Source organism: Nicotiana tomentosiformis, chromosome 10, assembly GCF_000390325.3.
Source record: "Nicotiana tomentosiformis chromosome 10, ASM39032v3, whole genome shotgun sequence".
Classification (NCBI taxonomy): domain Eukaryota; kingdom Viridiplantae; phylum Streptophyta; class Magnoliopsida; order Solanales; family Solanaceae; genus Nicotiana; species Nicotiana tomentosiformis.
Window position 1 is genome coordinate 77,188,414 of NC_090821.1, and position 11,884 is coordinate 77,200,297.

The window sequence follows — 11,884 nt, forward strand, 5'->3', positions numbered from 1 at the left end:
GCATCTGCGGGCTCGCAGATGCGGCCTACTTCTCGCACCTGTGGTTCAAGTCCAACTCAACACTGCCCGCATCTGCGACCTCCCATGCGCTTCTGCAGTTGCGCACCTGCGGCCCCCTCTCCACAGGTGCGGAATACACTAGCAGCAACAGTTCAGTTGCATTTTCCAAGTTCCAAACCTTCCATTAACCACCCGGAACTACCCTGAGGCCCTCGGGACCACAACTAGAAATACCAACATATCCTATAACCTCATACAAACTTAGTCGAACCCTCGGATTACTCAGATCAACATCAAAACACTAAATTACCCTCGAATTCAAGCCTAAGAACTTCTAAACTTCCAAATTCCGCAAACGACGCCGAAATCTATCAAACCACGTTTGAATGAACTAAAATTTTACACACACATCAAAAATGACACCACAAACCTAATCCAACTTCCAGAAATCCATTCCGACCCCGATATCAAATTTTCCACTGCCGACCAAAATCGTCAAATTTTCAATTTTCGCCAATTCAAGCCTAATTCTACTACAAACCTCCAAATCACATTCCGAACGTGCTCCTAAGTCCAAAATCACCTAACGGAGCTAACAAAACCATCAAAATTCAAATCCAAGATCATTTATACATAAGTCAACATTCGATTGACTTTTCCAACTTAAGCTTCAAACAAAGAGACTAAGTGTCTCAATTCACTCCGAAATTACTCCGATCCCGAACCAACTATCCCGACATCTAATAATATAACTTACGAGCACAAAAAGAAGCAAAAATGGGGGAAACAGGGCTACAACTCTCGAAATGATCGGCCAAGTCGTTACATCCACAATGAACCAATTGGCAAAGGCTAAACTTCAATAAGTGCAAAGCCCAAGGCAAGTTCATGCTATGAAGGGAGTCAATATGATGGTAAACAAGAGAAGAACAAGAAGTCCACAAGTGCAACAAAGTGTGGATTATTTTATGCAAGATGATAGTGGGTTTGATCAAGGAGATTCTTACAATGATCAAGATGAAGAGGTCCAATATGTGAATAACTTTCAAGGGCAAAGAAACAACTACCAAGGCGCTAGTCAACAACAATGTAGACCTTTATATAATCAAGGCAATTGGAATTCTAGCAATCAAGGCAATTGGAATTCTAGCAACCAAGGTAAATGGAATAGTGGAAACAATCAAGGCAATTGGAGTGGAAGCAATAACCAAGGGAATTGGCAAAACAATAATAATCAAGGAAATTGGGGAGGCAACGACCAAGGTGGGTGGAACAACAACCAAGGAAATCGGGGGTCGGGTTTTCAAAGGCCCCCGATGTACCAATAACCGAGAAACCCACCTCCTTATCCTTCTCATGGTCCTATTTCCTCCAACAATGAAATGGGTCATATTGAGAACATGTTCAAGCAAATGATGGAGAAGAATGCCGATTCTGATGCCCAACTTGCTTCACACAACATAACAATCCGTAACTTAGAAGTGCAAATGGGTCAAATCTCTCAAGCTTTAAATTCTCGTCCTAAAGGGGCACTGCCAAGTGATACGGTAGTGAACCCGAAGGGTGGGAACACTACGTGGTATGCCATGGTCATTACTACAAGAAGTGGAAAAGGTGGGAATGCACCTACCTCAATCTGGGGTCAACTTGTGGATGATGAGCAAGTGGTAGAAGAAGAGGAGATCCCGGACAATGTGGTTCAAGCAAATGATGAAGTACAGATTGATATTGATGACACGATAGAAGAGACTCAAGAGGATGTTAACCCGCTTAGGGATCATGTGATTGACATACCGGAAACGGTAGTGAAGCTAAGGCACCATTGCCTAAGCCACCTCCTCCATATCCTCAAAGGCTTGCCAAGAAAAATTGTGAGAATTAATTCAAGAAGTTCAGTTATATGATGAAGAGTCTCTCTATAAATGTGCCATTAGTTAAAGTTTTGGAGAAAATGCCCAGATATGCTAAGTTTATAAAAGACTTGGTGACAAAGAAGAGATCGATGAATTTTGAAACTATCAAAGTCACTCACCAAGTGAGTGCCATTGTGCATTCGATGGCTTCAAAGTTGGAAGATCCCGGTGCTTTCACAATTCCTTGTACCATTAGAAGTGCCAAATTTGCAAAAGCTCTCTGTGACCTTGGGGAGAGTATCAACTTGATTCCCTATTTAGTTTTCAAAACATTGGGAATTGGGCAACCAAGACCCACATCTATGAGATTACAAATGGCTGACCGTACAATGAAGAGACCGTTGGGGTGATTGAGGATGTATTGGTTCGGGTTGTCAAGTTCATTCTCTCGGCAGATTTTGTGATTCTTGATTGTGAAGTGGACTATGAGGTGCAGATTATTCTTGGTATACCTTTCCTTGCTACGGGAAAGGCTCTTGTTGATGTGGAAGCCGGTGAATACACTTTTCGGGTGGGTGATGAAAAGGTGGTGTTCCATGTGTGCAAATCTATGAGGCAACCAAATAGAAATAAAGTATGTTCGTTCGTGGACTTGATGACTAATGTGATTATTGATGATACAAGTGCCACGATTAATGTGGGTGACATGTTGGAGGCCGTTTTGCTAAATTTTGATGATTATGAAATGGATGACTTCATAGAATGTGTAAATTCTTTGCAAGGAATGGGGTCATACAATTATGCACCTCGAAAACTTTCCTTGGATATCGAAAATAGGAAAACTCCTCCTACAAAGCCTTCAATTGAAGAGCCTCCTATCTTGGAGTTGAAGCCATTGCCTCCATATCTCAGGTATGAATTCCTTGGCCCTTGCTCTACTTTACCGGTTATTCTTTCCTCTTGTTTGACTAACGAGCAGGTTGACTCTACATTGGCGGTGCTCCACAAGAGGAAGAAAGCTATTGGGTGGACTTTGGCGGATATTCGGGGAATAAGCCCTGCATTTTTCATGCACAAGATTAACTTGGAGGAGGATGCCAAACCCTCCATTGAATATCAAAGGAGACTCAATGAAGCTATGCAAGATGTGTTAAAAAAGGAGATCATAAAGTGGTTAGATGTCGGGGTTGTCTACCCCATTTCTGACAGTTCGTGGACTTCTCCGGTGCAATGTGTTCCGAAGAAGGGGGGAATAACCGTGGTCACCAATGATAAGAATGAGTTGATTCCAACAAGAACGGTGATCGGGCGAAGAGTGTGTATGGACTATCGGAAGCTAAACAAAGTCACAAGTAAAGACCATTTTCCACTACCCTTTCTTGACCAAATTCTTGATAGGTTGGCCGGCCGGGCGTTCTATTGCTTTCTAGATGGATATTCGGGCTACAATCAAATTCTTATTGCCCCGAAAGTTCAAGAGAAAACAACCTTCACTTGTCCCTATGGCACTTTCGCTTTCAAGTGGATGGCATTTGGCTTATGCAATGCACCGACAACTTTTCAACAGTGTATGATGGCGATCTTTACGGATATGGTAGAGGACTACCTTGAAGTCTTCATGGATGACTTTTCAGTAGTCGGGGATTCCTTTGATGATTGCTTGGCAAATTTGGATAAGGTTTTGGCAAGGTGTGAAGAAACGAACTTGGTGTTAAATTGGGAAAAATGCCATTTCATGGTCGAGGAGGGTGTTTTGCTTGGACACAAAATTTCAAAGAAGGGAATAGAGGTCGACAAGGCGAAAATAGAGGCGATTTCTAAATTTCTACCTCCAACGTCCGTGAAGGGCGTGAGAAGTTTCTTAGGTCACGCGGAGTTCTACCGGCATTTCATAAAGGGTTTTTCCAAGGTGGTGAACCCCTTGTGCATGCTTTTGGAGAAAGATTCTAATTTCACTTCAATGATGATTGCATGAGAACATTTTAATTGCTCAAGTTCAAGTTAACAACTACTCCCACTATCACCGCCCCGAATTGGAGCATTCCTTTTGAGCTCATATGTGATGCTAGTTGTGTGGCAGTTGGAGCAGTTTTGGGGCAACGTAACAACAGGATCTTTCATCTGGTCTACTATGCTAGTAAGACCATGAATGATACCCAAGTCAATTATAATGTGACCAAAAAAGAGCTCCTTGCTATTGTGTTTGCTATTGAGAAGTTCTGCCCGTACTTGATGGGTGCAAAAGTGATTGTCCACACGGATCATGCGGCACTTTGTTAACTTATGAGCAAGAAAGATTCCAAAGGCCGGTTGATAAGATGGGTGCTTTTGTTGCAAGAGTTTGACATAGACATCCAAGACCGAAAAGGAAATAAAAACCAAGTGGCGGACCACTTGTCTCGTTTGGAGGAGGAGGGGAGCTGCATGATGGCCTTGAAATCAATGACTCCTTACCCAATGAGAAACTCTTAGCCATTTCAAGGAAAGAGGTGTCATGGTTCGTGAATATAGAAAATTTTCTTGTAAGTGGTATCACCCCGGATGAGTTCTCTTCAAACCAAAGGAAGAATCTCAAACGGGATTGTCAAGAATATTATTGGGATGAACCGTATCTTTTCTAGATTTGTACGGATGGAGTGATTAGAAGATGTGTACTGGAGGAGGAACAAGTTGAAATTCTCGGGGCTTTTCATTCTTTGTCGTATGGTGGCCACCATGGTGGAGCAAGAACAGCGGCCAAAGTGCTAAGTTGCGGTTTCTATTGGCCCACTCTTTACAAGGATGCAAGTGATCTAATCAAGCGTTGTGATAAATGTCAAAGGGCCGGTGGAATCTCAAAGAAAAATGAAATTCCCCTCACCACCATTTTGGAGATTGATATTTTCGATGTGTGGGGTATTGACTTCATGGGACCTTTTGTTGGTTCTTCTGGAAACTCCTACATCTTGGTCACAATTTATTATGTGTCTAAATGGGTTGAGGATGTTTCCCTACCCAACAATGAAGCAAGAAGTGTGGTGGCATTTTTGAAGAAGAACATCTTCACAAGATTTGGTACTCCGCGGGCTATCTTAAGCGATGGGGGGTCGTATTTTTGCAACAAAGCTTTTGGCACCTTGCTTATCAAGTATGGTGTCACTCATAAAGTTAGGAATCCCTATCACCCTCAAGCTAGCGGTCAAGTGGAAGTCTCCAACTGGGAGAAACATAGTATTTTGTCCAAAACAGTGAACGCTAACCGGACGGATTGGTCAAAAAAGCTTGATGATGCACTATGGGCTTATCGGGCTGCTTTCAAAACTCTTATTGGGATGTCTGTATATCGGTTGGTGTTTGGCAAAGTTTGTCATCTTCTGGTGGAACTCGAGCACAAGGCCATGTGGGCTTTAAAGAAGTTAAATCTTGATTGAGATGCAATTGCTAACTTGCGGGTTGCACATTTGAATGAATTAGATGAATTTCAGTACCATGCATATGCAAGTTTGTCATTGTACAAGAAATAATGAAGTACCTTCATGACAAATACATCCGAAACATGGAGTTCAAGGTGGGCGATCTTGTTTTGTTGTTCAACTCACGATTGAAGATGTTTTCCGGAAAGCTGAAATCCAAATGGAGTGGTCCCTTTGAAATTGTGGGTGTGGCACCTTTTAGTGCATTGGACTTGAAGAACAAAAGTGATGAGGTATTCCGAATCAATGGACTCCAGGTGAAGCATTATTTGGGAAGAACTGATGAAGGTCACGTGGTGGCAGTGATTCGTTTGAAGTGATGATAATCTGCGTCGTGCCGCGACGTTAAATCAGGCGCTTCTTGGGAGGCAACCCATGTTTCTTTTTCTTTTTGTTTTCTTCTTTTTTTTAGATAGGACTCGTGCTAACTGGATTTGAAGTGTGTTGTAGGAATGTGTGTGCTTTACAGGAACTGGGCTCAGAAAAATTGGCTAAGTAAGAAAAAAAAAAGTGCGGGCCGCACAATTCTTGATGCTGCAGTAGAAGGAAAATACGGTCGCACAATTCAAGTGCGGACCGCACAAACTGAGATAAAAAATTGCAAACTCTTTGAAGTTTTTTTGTCAGAGAAATGGTCAAAGTGCGGCCGCACAAGAAAATCTGCGGTCGCACACGTAATTATGCGGACCGCGGATCAACAGAGGGAAATTGAACTACAGGTAATAGAGTGTGGCCGCACTCGTCTCTTGAACCCTTAGCCAATCCTGTATAGTATAAATAGTAGCCCTAAGGCTACAGTTGAGACTTTCCACTCTCTGAGAAAGTAAAACAAAGACTAAAATCTTGCACACTACTGAGTCAATTATCTGCCACTTAATTGAGCATCATTGATCATTCCTTAACACCACTTCACCACTGGTATGTTCAAATCATTTCTAGAACTTTTTAATTTTCTTAGTTAGTTTATAATTTATTTGTTATTTTAGATCATTTGTAAATTTCATATCTATGAGGGGTGTAATTTGTTGTAAGGACCCGTAAAAATTTAAACCAAAATAACTCGGGGTTTCGTGGTGCTAAGAGAGATTCCTGCATTATTACGCGGTTCAGACTTTTTGGATTGAACAGTACCCCACAGACTTAGAGGAAAATATTTAGCAAAAGGACGCATTTCTGCGGCCCATTATGCGGCCGCATAATCACTCTGCGGACCGCATAATGGCTGCAGAGTGAAGCAGTACGTTGGCCATTTTGAGGTTAGCTTTGCGGTCGATTATGCGACCGTATAACCACTATGTGGAATGCATATCGATCGCATAACCCCTCTTAGGTTTTTGCGGAGGGAGTTCTGCGGTGCATTATGCGACCGCAGAACGAGTATGCAGATCGCATACTGGTCGCATACCTGGGCCGTAAGTTCAGGCCCCTGAGGGCCATTTCTGCAGTCACTTTGTGGACCGCATAACCATTATGCGGTCGCATATACGACAGCAGACCTGTGTCGGGGTACCATTTTTCTTAATTTAAAACCCGACCCCCATTCTGTTAAAACACCCATTTAGTCTATTTTGAAGCTCATTTATGATATTTCTATTGTGAGAAAGAGAGGGTTCTAGAGGGAGGGCCTAATTCCCATCAATTAATCTTCAACCATCACTCAAAGCTTGGAAATACTCAAGTAGAGCACCAAATTCTTCATCCAAAAAGGTAAGATTTCATCACCCAAACTCGTAATTTCAAACATAGCTATAATGTGGTACTAGGGTAATACTTCATGGGTATGAGAGTAGTTCATCTTGCATGCATGTGATAAAGAGTGTGGGAAAAATAGAAAGTGAACTAGAACTATGAACATTTTCCTAATTTTGGGTTCAATTTGTATATTGCAAAAATAGATTGAGGTTTCTAAGGGTTCCGGATAATTGTAGAGTCTAAAGAAGCGCAATTGAGGTATGTATGGCTAACTCTTTTCTTCTTAGAATCGAACTCCTGGTGTCCGAATAATTGGTGTAAGTTCCAACTTGATCATAGTAGAATTGTTTGCCTTAGTGTGTTGGATTGAAAGATTCATGTTTCCTAATTGTTTAGATGGTTAACATGCCATCATACTATTTGAGAACGAAATTATGATTTTCCAAGCTCCTTCCCTTATGTGTGAAATGCCTTATGTGATGGTACTTATCAACATGAATGATGATGTTATTTGAATGAATATAAAAGGGAAAGACTTGAATTGTAAAATGTTCCCATGTGCCAAGAACTACTTAATAAATGAGGCTGTTTGTTCCATGTAACGAAAGATGGGAAAGATTTGTAAATTGAGTGAACAATTGAAAGAAGTTATGTCTCAAGTGAGATGGCTTAGCCGATCGGGCCGAGATCGGACACCATGCTGTACACATGGTGGCATTTGTGTTGGAATCATTGATTTACAATGTGGATATGGATATGTCTCACTTGAGATGGCTTAGCCGGTCTGGCCGAGACCGGACTCCATGTAAAAACACGGTGGCATTATGAGTTGTGGCTTAGGCACTAAAGATTATTAACCTAAAGAAAAGATGGAAGAATTGAACTGGAAACTATGTGATCCTTACTTGGTGTTTATTTGTATTTCTATGAAGTACTTATTGATTATTATGACTGCCTTCTCTTTGTTTCACTGTTCATTCTACTAAGATTGGTGTTTACCTTACATACTAGTACTATTCGACAGTACTAACGTCCATTTTGCTGGGGGTGCTACATCTTTGAATGGATGTAGGTGGTTCCATCGCAGATAGTGGTGCTCTCCCTCACATTCATCATAGCAGTTTTGGTGAGCCTCATTTCTTCCTGGGGTCATGTAGTCCTTCTTTTGTATAAGTTTCATATTTTGAGGTATAGCCGGGGCCTTGTTGCCGGCATTGTCATGTTGCTCTTTTGTACCCTTAGAGGCTCCGTAGACGTTTATGTGGGTCATGTATGTATGTTGGGGTGGTCGTTGGATCTAATTGTATTTTGGAGACTTAACTATGACATAATGTATATAATGAAAAATGAACTAGCAACGTTTATATATTTATATAACTGATCTCTCCCCTATTTTACAAATGGTGATGTGTTCCCTTTTTGGATTATGAATGAGTCGGGTAGGAAAGGTTTAATAGGCTTGCTCGACCGAGTTCACTCGGTTGAGCGCCGGTCGCGCTCCCCCTGAGGTTGGGGCGTGACATTTGTGTTAGGTAAACTCCTAGTTGCTATTTGGGGAATGGGTAATTGGTTCATCATGTTTCATTGCTACTACCATGCCCAATTTGTGTAAAACAATTGAAAACCTATAGGACTGTGCCTGATTTAATTTTGAAATGTTAGGCCGCACAAGGAATTGTGCGGTCCACAGAATTACGTGCTTAGGGAATTTGGTTAGGAAAAAGTGCGGACCACACTTGAAATTGTGCGGTCCACAGAAATTCAATCGGGGCCGCAGATCGGGGCATTCTCTGTTTTCAGAGAGTTGCCAGTTGTAAGGTATTCATTGTGCGGCTGCACTCAAAAATGTGCGGTCCGCACTTCAGATGTGCGGTCGCACTAAAAATTATGTGGACTGCAGTTTTATCTCTGCGACCGCACTTCCCCAACCTGCATCATGTTTTGTTCAACAACTTTCTGCTTACCTACACTTGAACTAGATTTGACTCATGCTGCTTTTTATGCAGAATATGGTTAGATCCCATGGTCGTGGTGATACATCAAAGGGGAGGGGTGAACCTTTCAGAGGCAGAGGCAAAAGCACTTTACCCCTTGCCCCCCAAAGAGTAATAGGTAAGAAGACCACAACAGGCCAAATTAGATAGCTAGAACCTTCCGAATCAAGTTCATATACCCCGTCTAGGGAAGCATCGGCGGGCAACTCAGTGCAAGAGCAGCCTGCTGTGCAATCATAGCCACAACCGCTTCAGGACAGATACCAACTGAGAAACGAGCCTACCTCTTCTGAGATCACTTCTAAGGGGTCAGAAGGTAATACTCAGGCTTCTGAGCCTTCATCTACACATGCCCCCGATGCACCAGCTACAACAGTGGATGTGGATGAGATCCCGAATGATGGCCGAGGGGGTGATACCAGAGTTGCCGGCCTTGAGAGGTCAAAGAAGAAAGAAATTTGGGAAGATAGGTTCGTCAGTCTAACTGCATTCAATAGTTTTTGAGAGTGGTGTCCGTCGAGATCGCTCACTCTTGAGCGTCAGTTCTTGTTGAAAGATCTTGATAAATACAACCCGGTGGTGTTGAGACAATTTTAGGAGCGGAAGGGGTGGACATGGTTCACTCAAAGTGTTGTAGATGCCAAAGAGTACCTGATCCGGGAATTTTACACCAATGTGGCGCACATAAAGAAGGGGACCAAAGTGACAAAAGTGAGGAATCTGAAAGTGAGGTTTGACCAGAGCACCTTGAACACATACTTATGGTTGGAGGATTTTGAGCCGGTGCAATACTTGGAAAAGCTGGCTATGGGCGATGCAGCTCGCCCATGGCTAGTTGAGATTCTGGCAGCTCTGGGACCACTACCTCCATGGATCACAGCAGGGGTTCTTATTCAGCGGAACACCCTAAATTTGAGGCAAAGGGATGGAAGACGTTTGTGTGTAGCAGAATAGACCCGTGCCAAAATGAAACAAATCTGCCAATCCCACGGGTAGTGCTAGTCGCCTCTATCATGGTCGGATACCCAATCAATGTAGATATCGTGATGTCGGCCAACATATCTTTGGTTAGCAGGAAAAGTGAAAGCTCCTACCCGTATCCCAACACTATCACGGAGTACCTTACGGATGTTGGGGTGGAGCCAAGGAATTTTGACACAAAGGTTCGGGCAAAGAAGCCTTTCACTTGGTATTCTCTGAAGGACCCGAGGAACCCGAAGAATAAGGGTCAGCCGACTACTACTTTGGGCCAGTCTGATGAGCCTTCGATGGTAGCGGCAAAGTCAGCAGACATGCCTTCCCCTCCAGCAGTGCCTTCTACCAGTACAGTTGCCATGCCACAACCTCTTTCTTCAGGACCTTTAGCAGCAGTTTCCTCTACCTCAACTTTAAGGTCGGTGCTTATGCCCACTTATCCACTATCTGCGCTGCGAGTCTCCCAGACACTGGCGAGCCTCAACAACTGGATACAGACAACTACTACAAAGCTGTCTGACTTATCTAGTGCTGTTGTAGCACAGTCATCCACCCAAACACCCCAGATTCCTCCAACAGTGGAGGATACTTTGAAGAAGATTTTGGAGAATTGGCAGACCATCATGAACACTTTAGTAGCACATGGAGCAGTGATTGAGGAGCTTGGGAAGCAGGTAAAAAAGATAAAGAAATCCCAGGCGTCCAAGAAATAATTAGACAGCTTGAAGAGAGAGGTCACCAAGATAGAAGCCGTTGGGGACCTTCCATTTGATATGCAGATGGAGAAAGATCCTGCAGTACCATCAGCACCAGTAGCACCAGCTAGCCAGCCTGACGAGCCAGATCTGGCTGCCGATACTGCTGAGGAAGTGCGCCAGATGTTCATCCACCTAGTTACTCCTAGAGCCGAGGATGATAAGATCCAGTTAGAGGAGACTGAGGGCGGTGAGGCTGCTATGGACACATCCACATAGGGAGTCCTCTTCACTCTTACCCTTCTTTATTCGGGGGGTGGAGTTTATTGGATATTTGGATGATTTGACATTTGGTTTGTAATAACTGATAACATTTTTCTTTTTCTTTTTATCATGTATAGATTCTCCTCTTTCTCTCTCTATTGATGTATATATTTTCTCTTTTCCTCCCTCATTATGTATATTTATTATGCTTGAAGTAGCTTGCTTTGTAGCTTCTTTATTTTATTTTCTTATTAGTCAATGTTTAATTTAGTAGCTTCTTGTTTAATCTAATAGCTTGTTTTTAATCTAGTAGCTTCTTTTTATGTTTGAGTGGACAATAAGCCTTTGGTTTTCTTAATGCCACGGTTCTTTCCAAAGGTAGTTTTTGTGTGAATAGGGTGACTCTTCCCAACGATGGATGGCATGACAACCTTCTTAAAGGATTTAGTCCATTTTTGGTGTTTAGGTAAGAATAGTAGTAATAAGGAATAAAAAGACCTAATTGAGTCAAGCTCGAAGAGTCAAATATGCTTCACTTGGTACCAACACACTTAACTACGTGCTTATATTTAGAAATAAGTTTTTTTTTGGAAAGAAATAGCTCTAGTTAGTGACCTTGTGACTCTTGTGTTGACTTAGGCAATCATCGAGTGGTTTAGTCGAGCCATAGTGATTTTCAAATATTGATTATGGTCATTGTGGGCCCTTGACTCTATCCTTTTTAACAATCCAGCTGCGTAAGAGGTGAGATGTTTTTGTTGCAAGTCCAAGTACCCGTGCAAATGGTCTAGAACTTGCCCCGAATGTGTTTCTAGGCGAAATTTTAAGTTTTGCTTGGCTTGTGAAGTGATTGTAGGCTCTCTTTTACCCGCTTGAAATTTTCCATGGCCTACCAATGTTGTTATCCCTAGTCAACCCGTTTGAGCCTAAAACCTTTCTCATTTGATCACCATGTTACA

The 11,884-nt window shown here is 42.5% G+C and overlaps 1 protein-coding gene across 1 annotated transcript; it reads left to right on the forward strand.

The window, feature by feature from the left end:
- The first annotated feature begins 911 nt into the window (after window positions 1-911).
- On the forward strand, window positions 912-5,263 carry LOC138900429 (uncharacterized). The gene is made up of 8 exons (XM_070187174.1): window positions 912-1,263; window positions 1,528-1,802; window positions 1,910-2,150; window positions 2,249-2,619; window positions 2,932-3,153; window positions 3,849-4,097; window positions 4,475-4,865; window positions 5,082-5,263. The coding sequence occupies exons 1-8, from the start codon at window positions 912-914 to the stop codon at window positions 5,261-5,263; spliced, it is 2,283 nt and encodes a 760-aa protein (XP_070043275.1).
- Window positions 5,264-11,884: the final 6,621 nt, after the last annotated feature.

Excerpts from the sequence above, each read along its gene's own strand:
- LOC138900429 (XM_070187174.1), top strand. The coding sequence starts at position 912 with ATGGTAAACAAGAGAAGAACAAGAAGTCCACAAGTGCAACAAAGTGTG. Across the intron at positions 3,154-3,848 it reads AGTTGATTCCAACAAGAACG|TTCAAGTTAACAACTACTCC; the intron begins GTGATCGGGCGA and ends TAATTGCTCAAG. Across the intron at positions 4,866-5,081 it reads ACCCAACAATGAAGCAAGAA|TGAACGCTAACCGGACGGAT; the intron begins GTGTGGTGGCAT and ends TGTCCAAAACAG.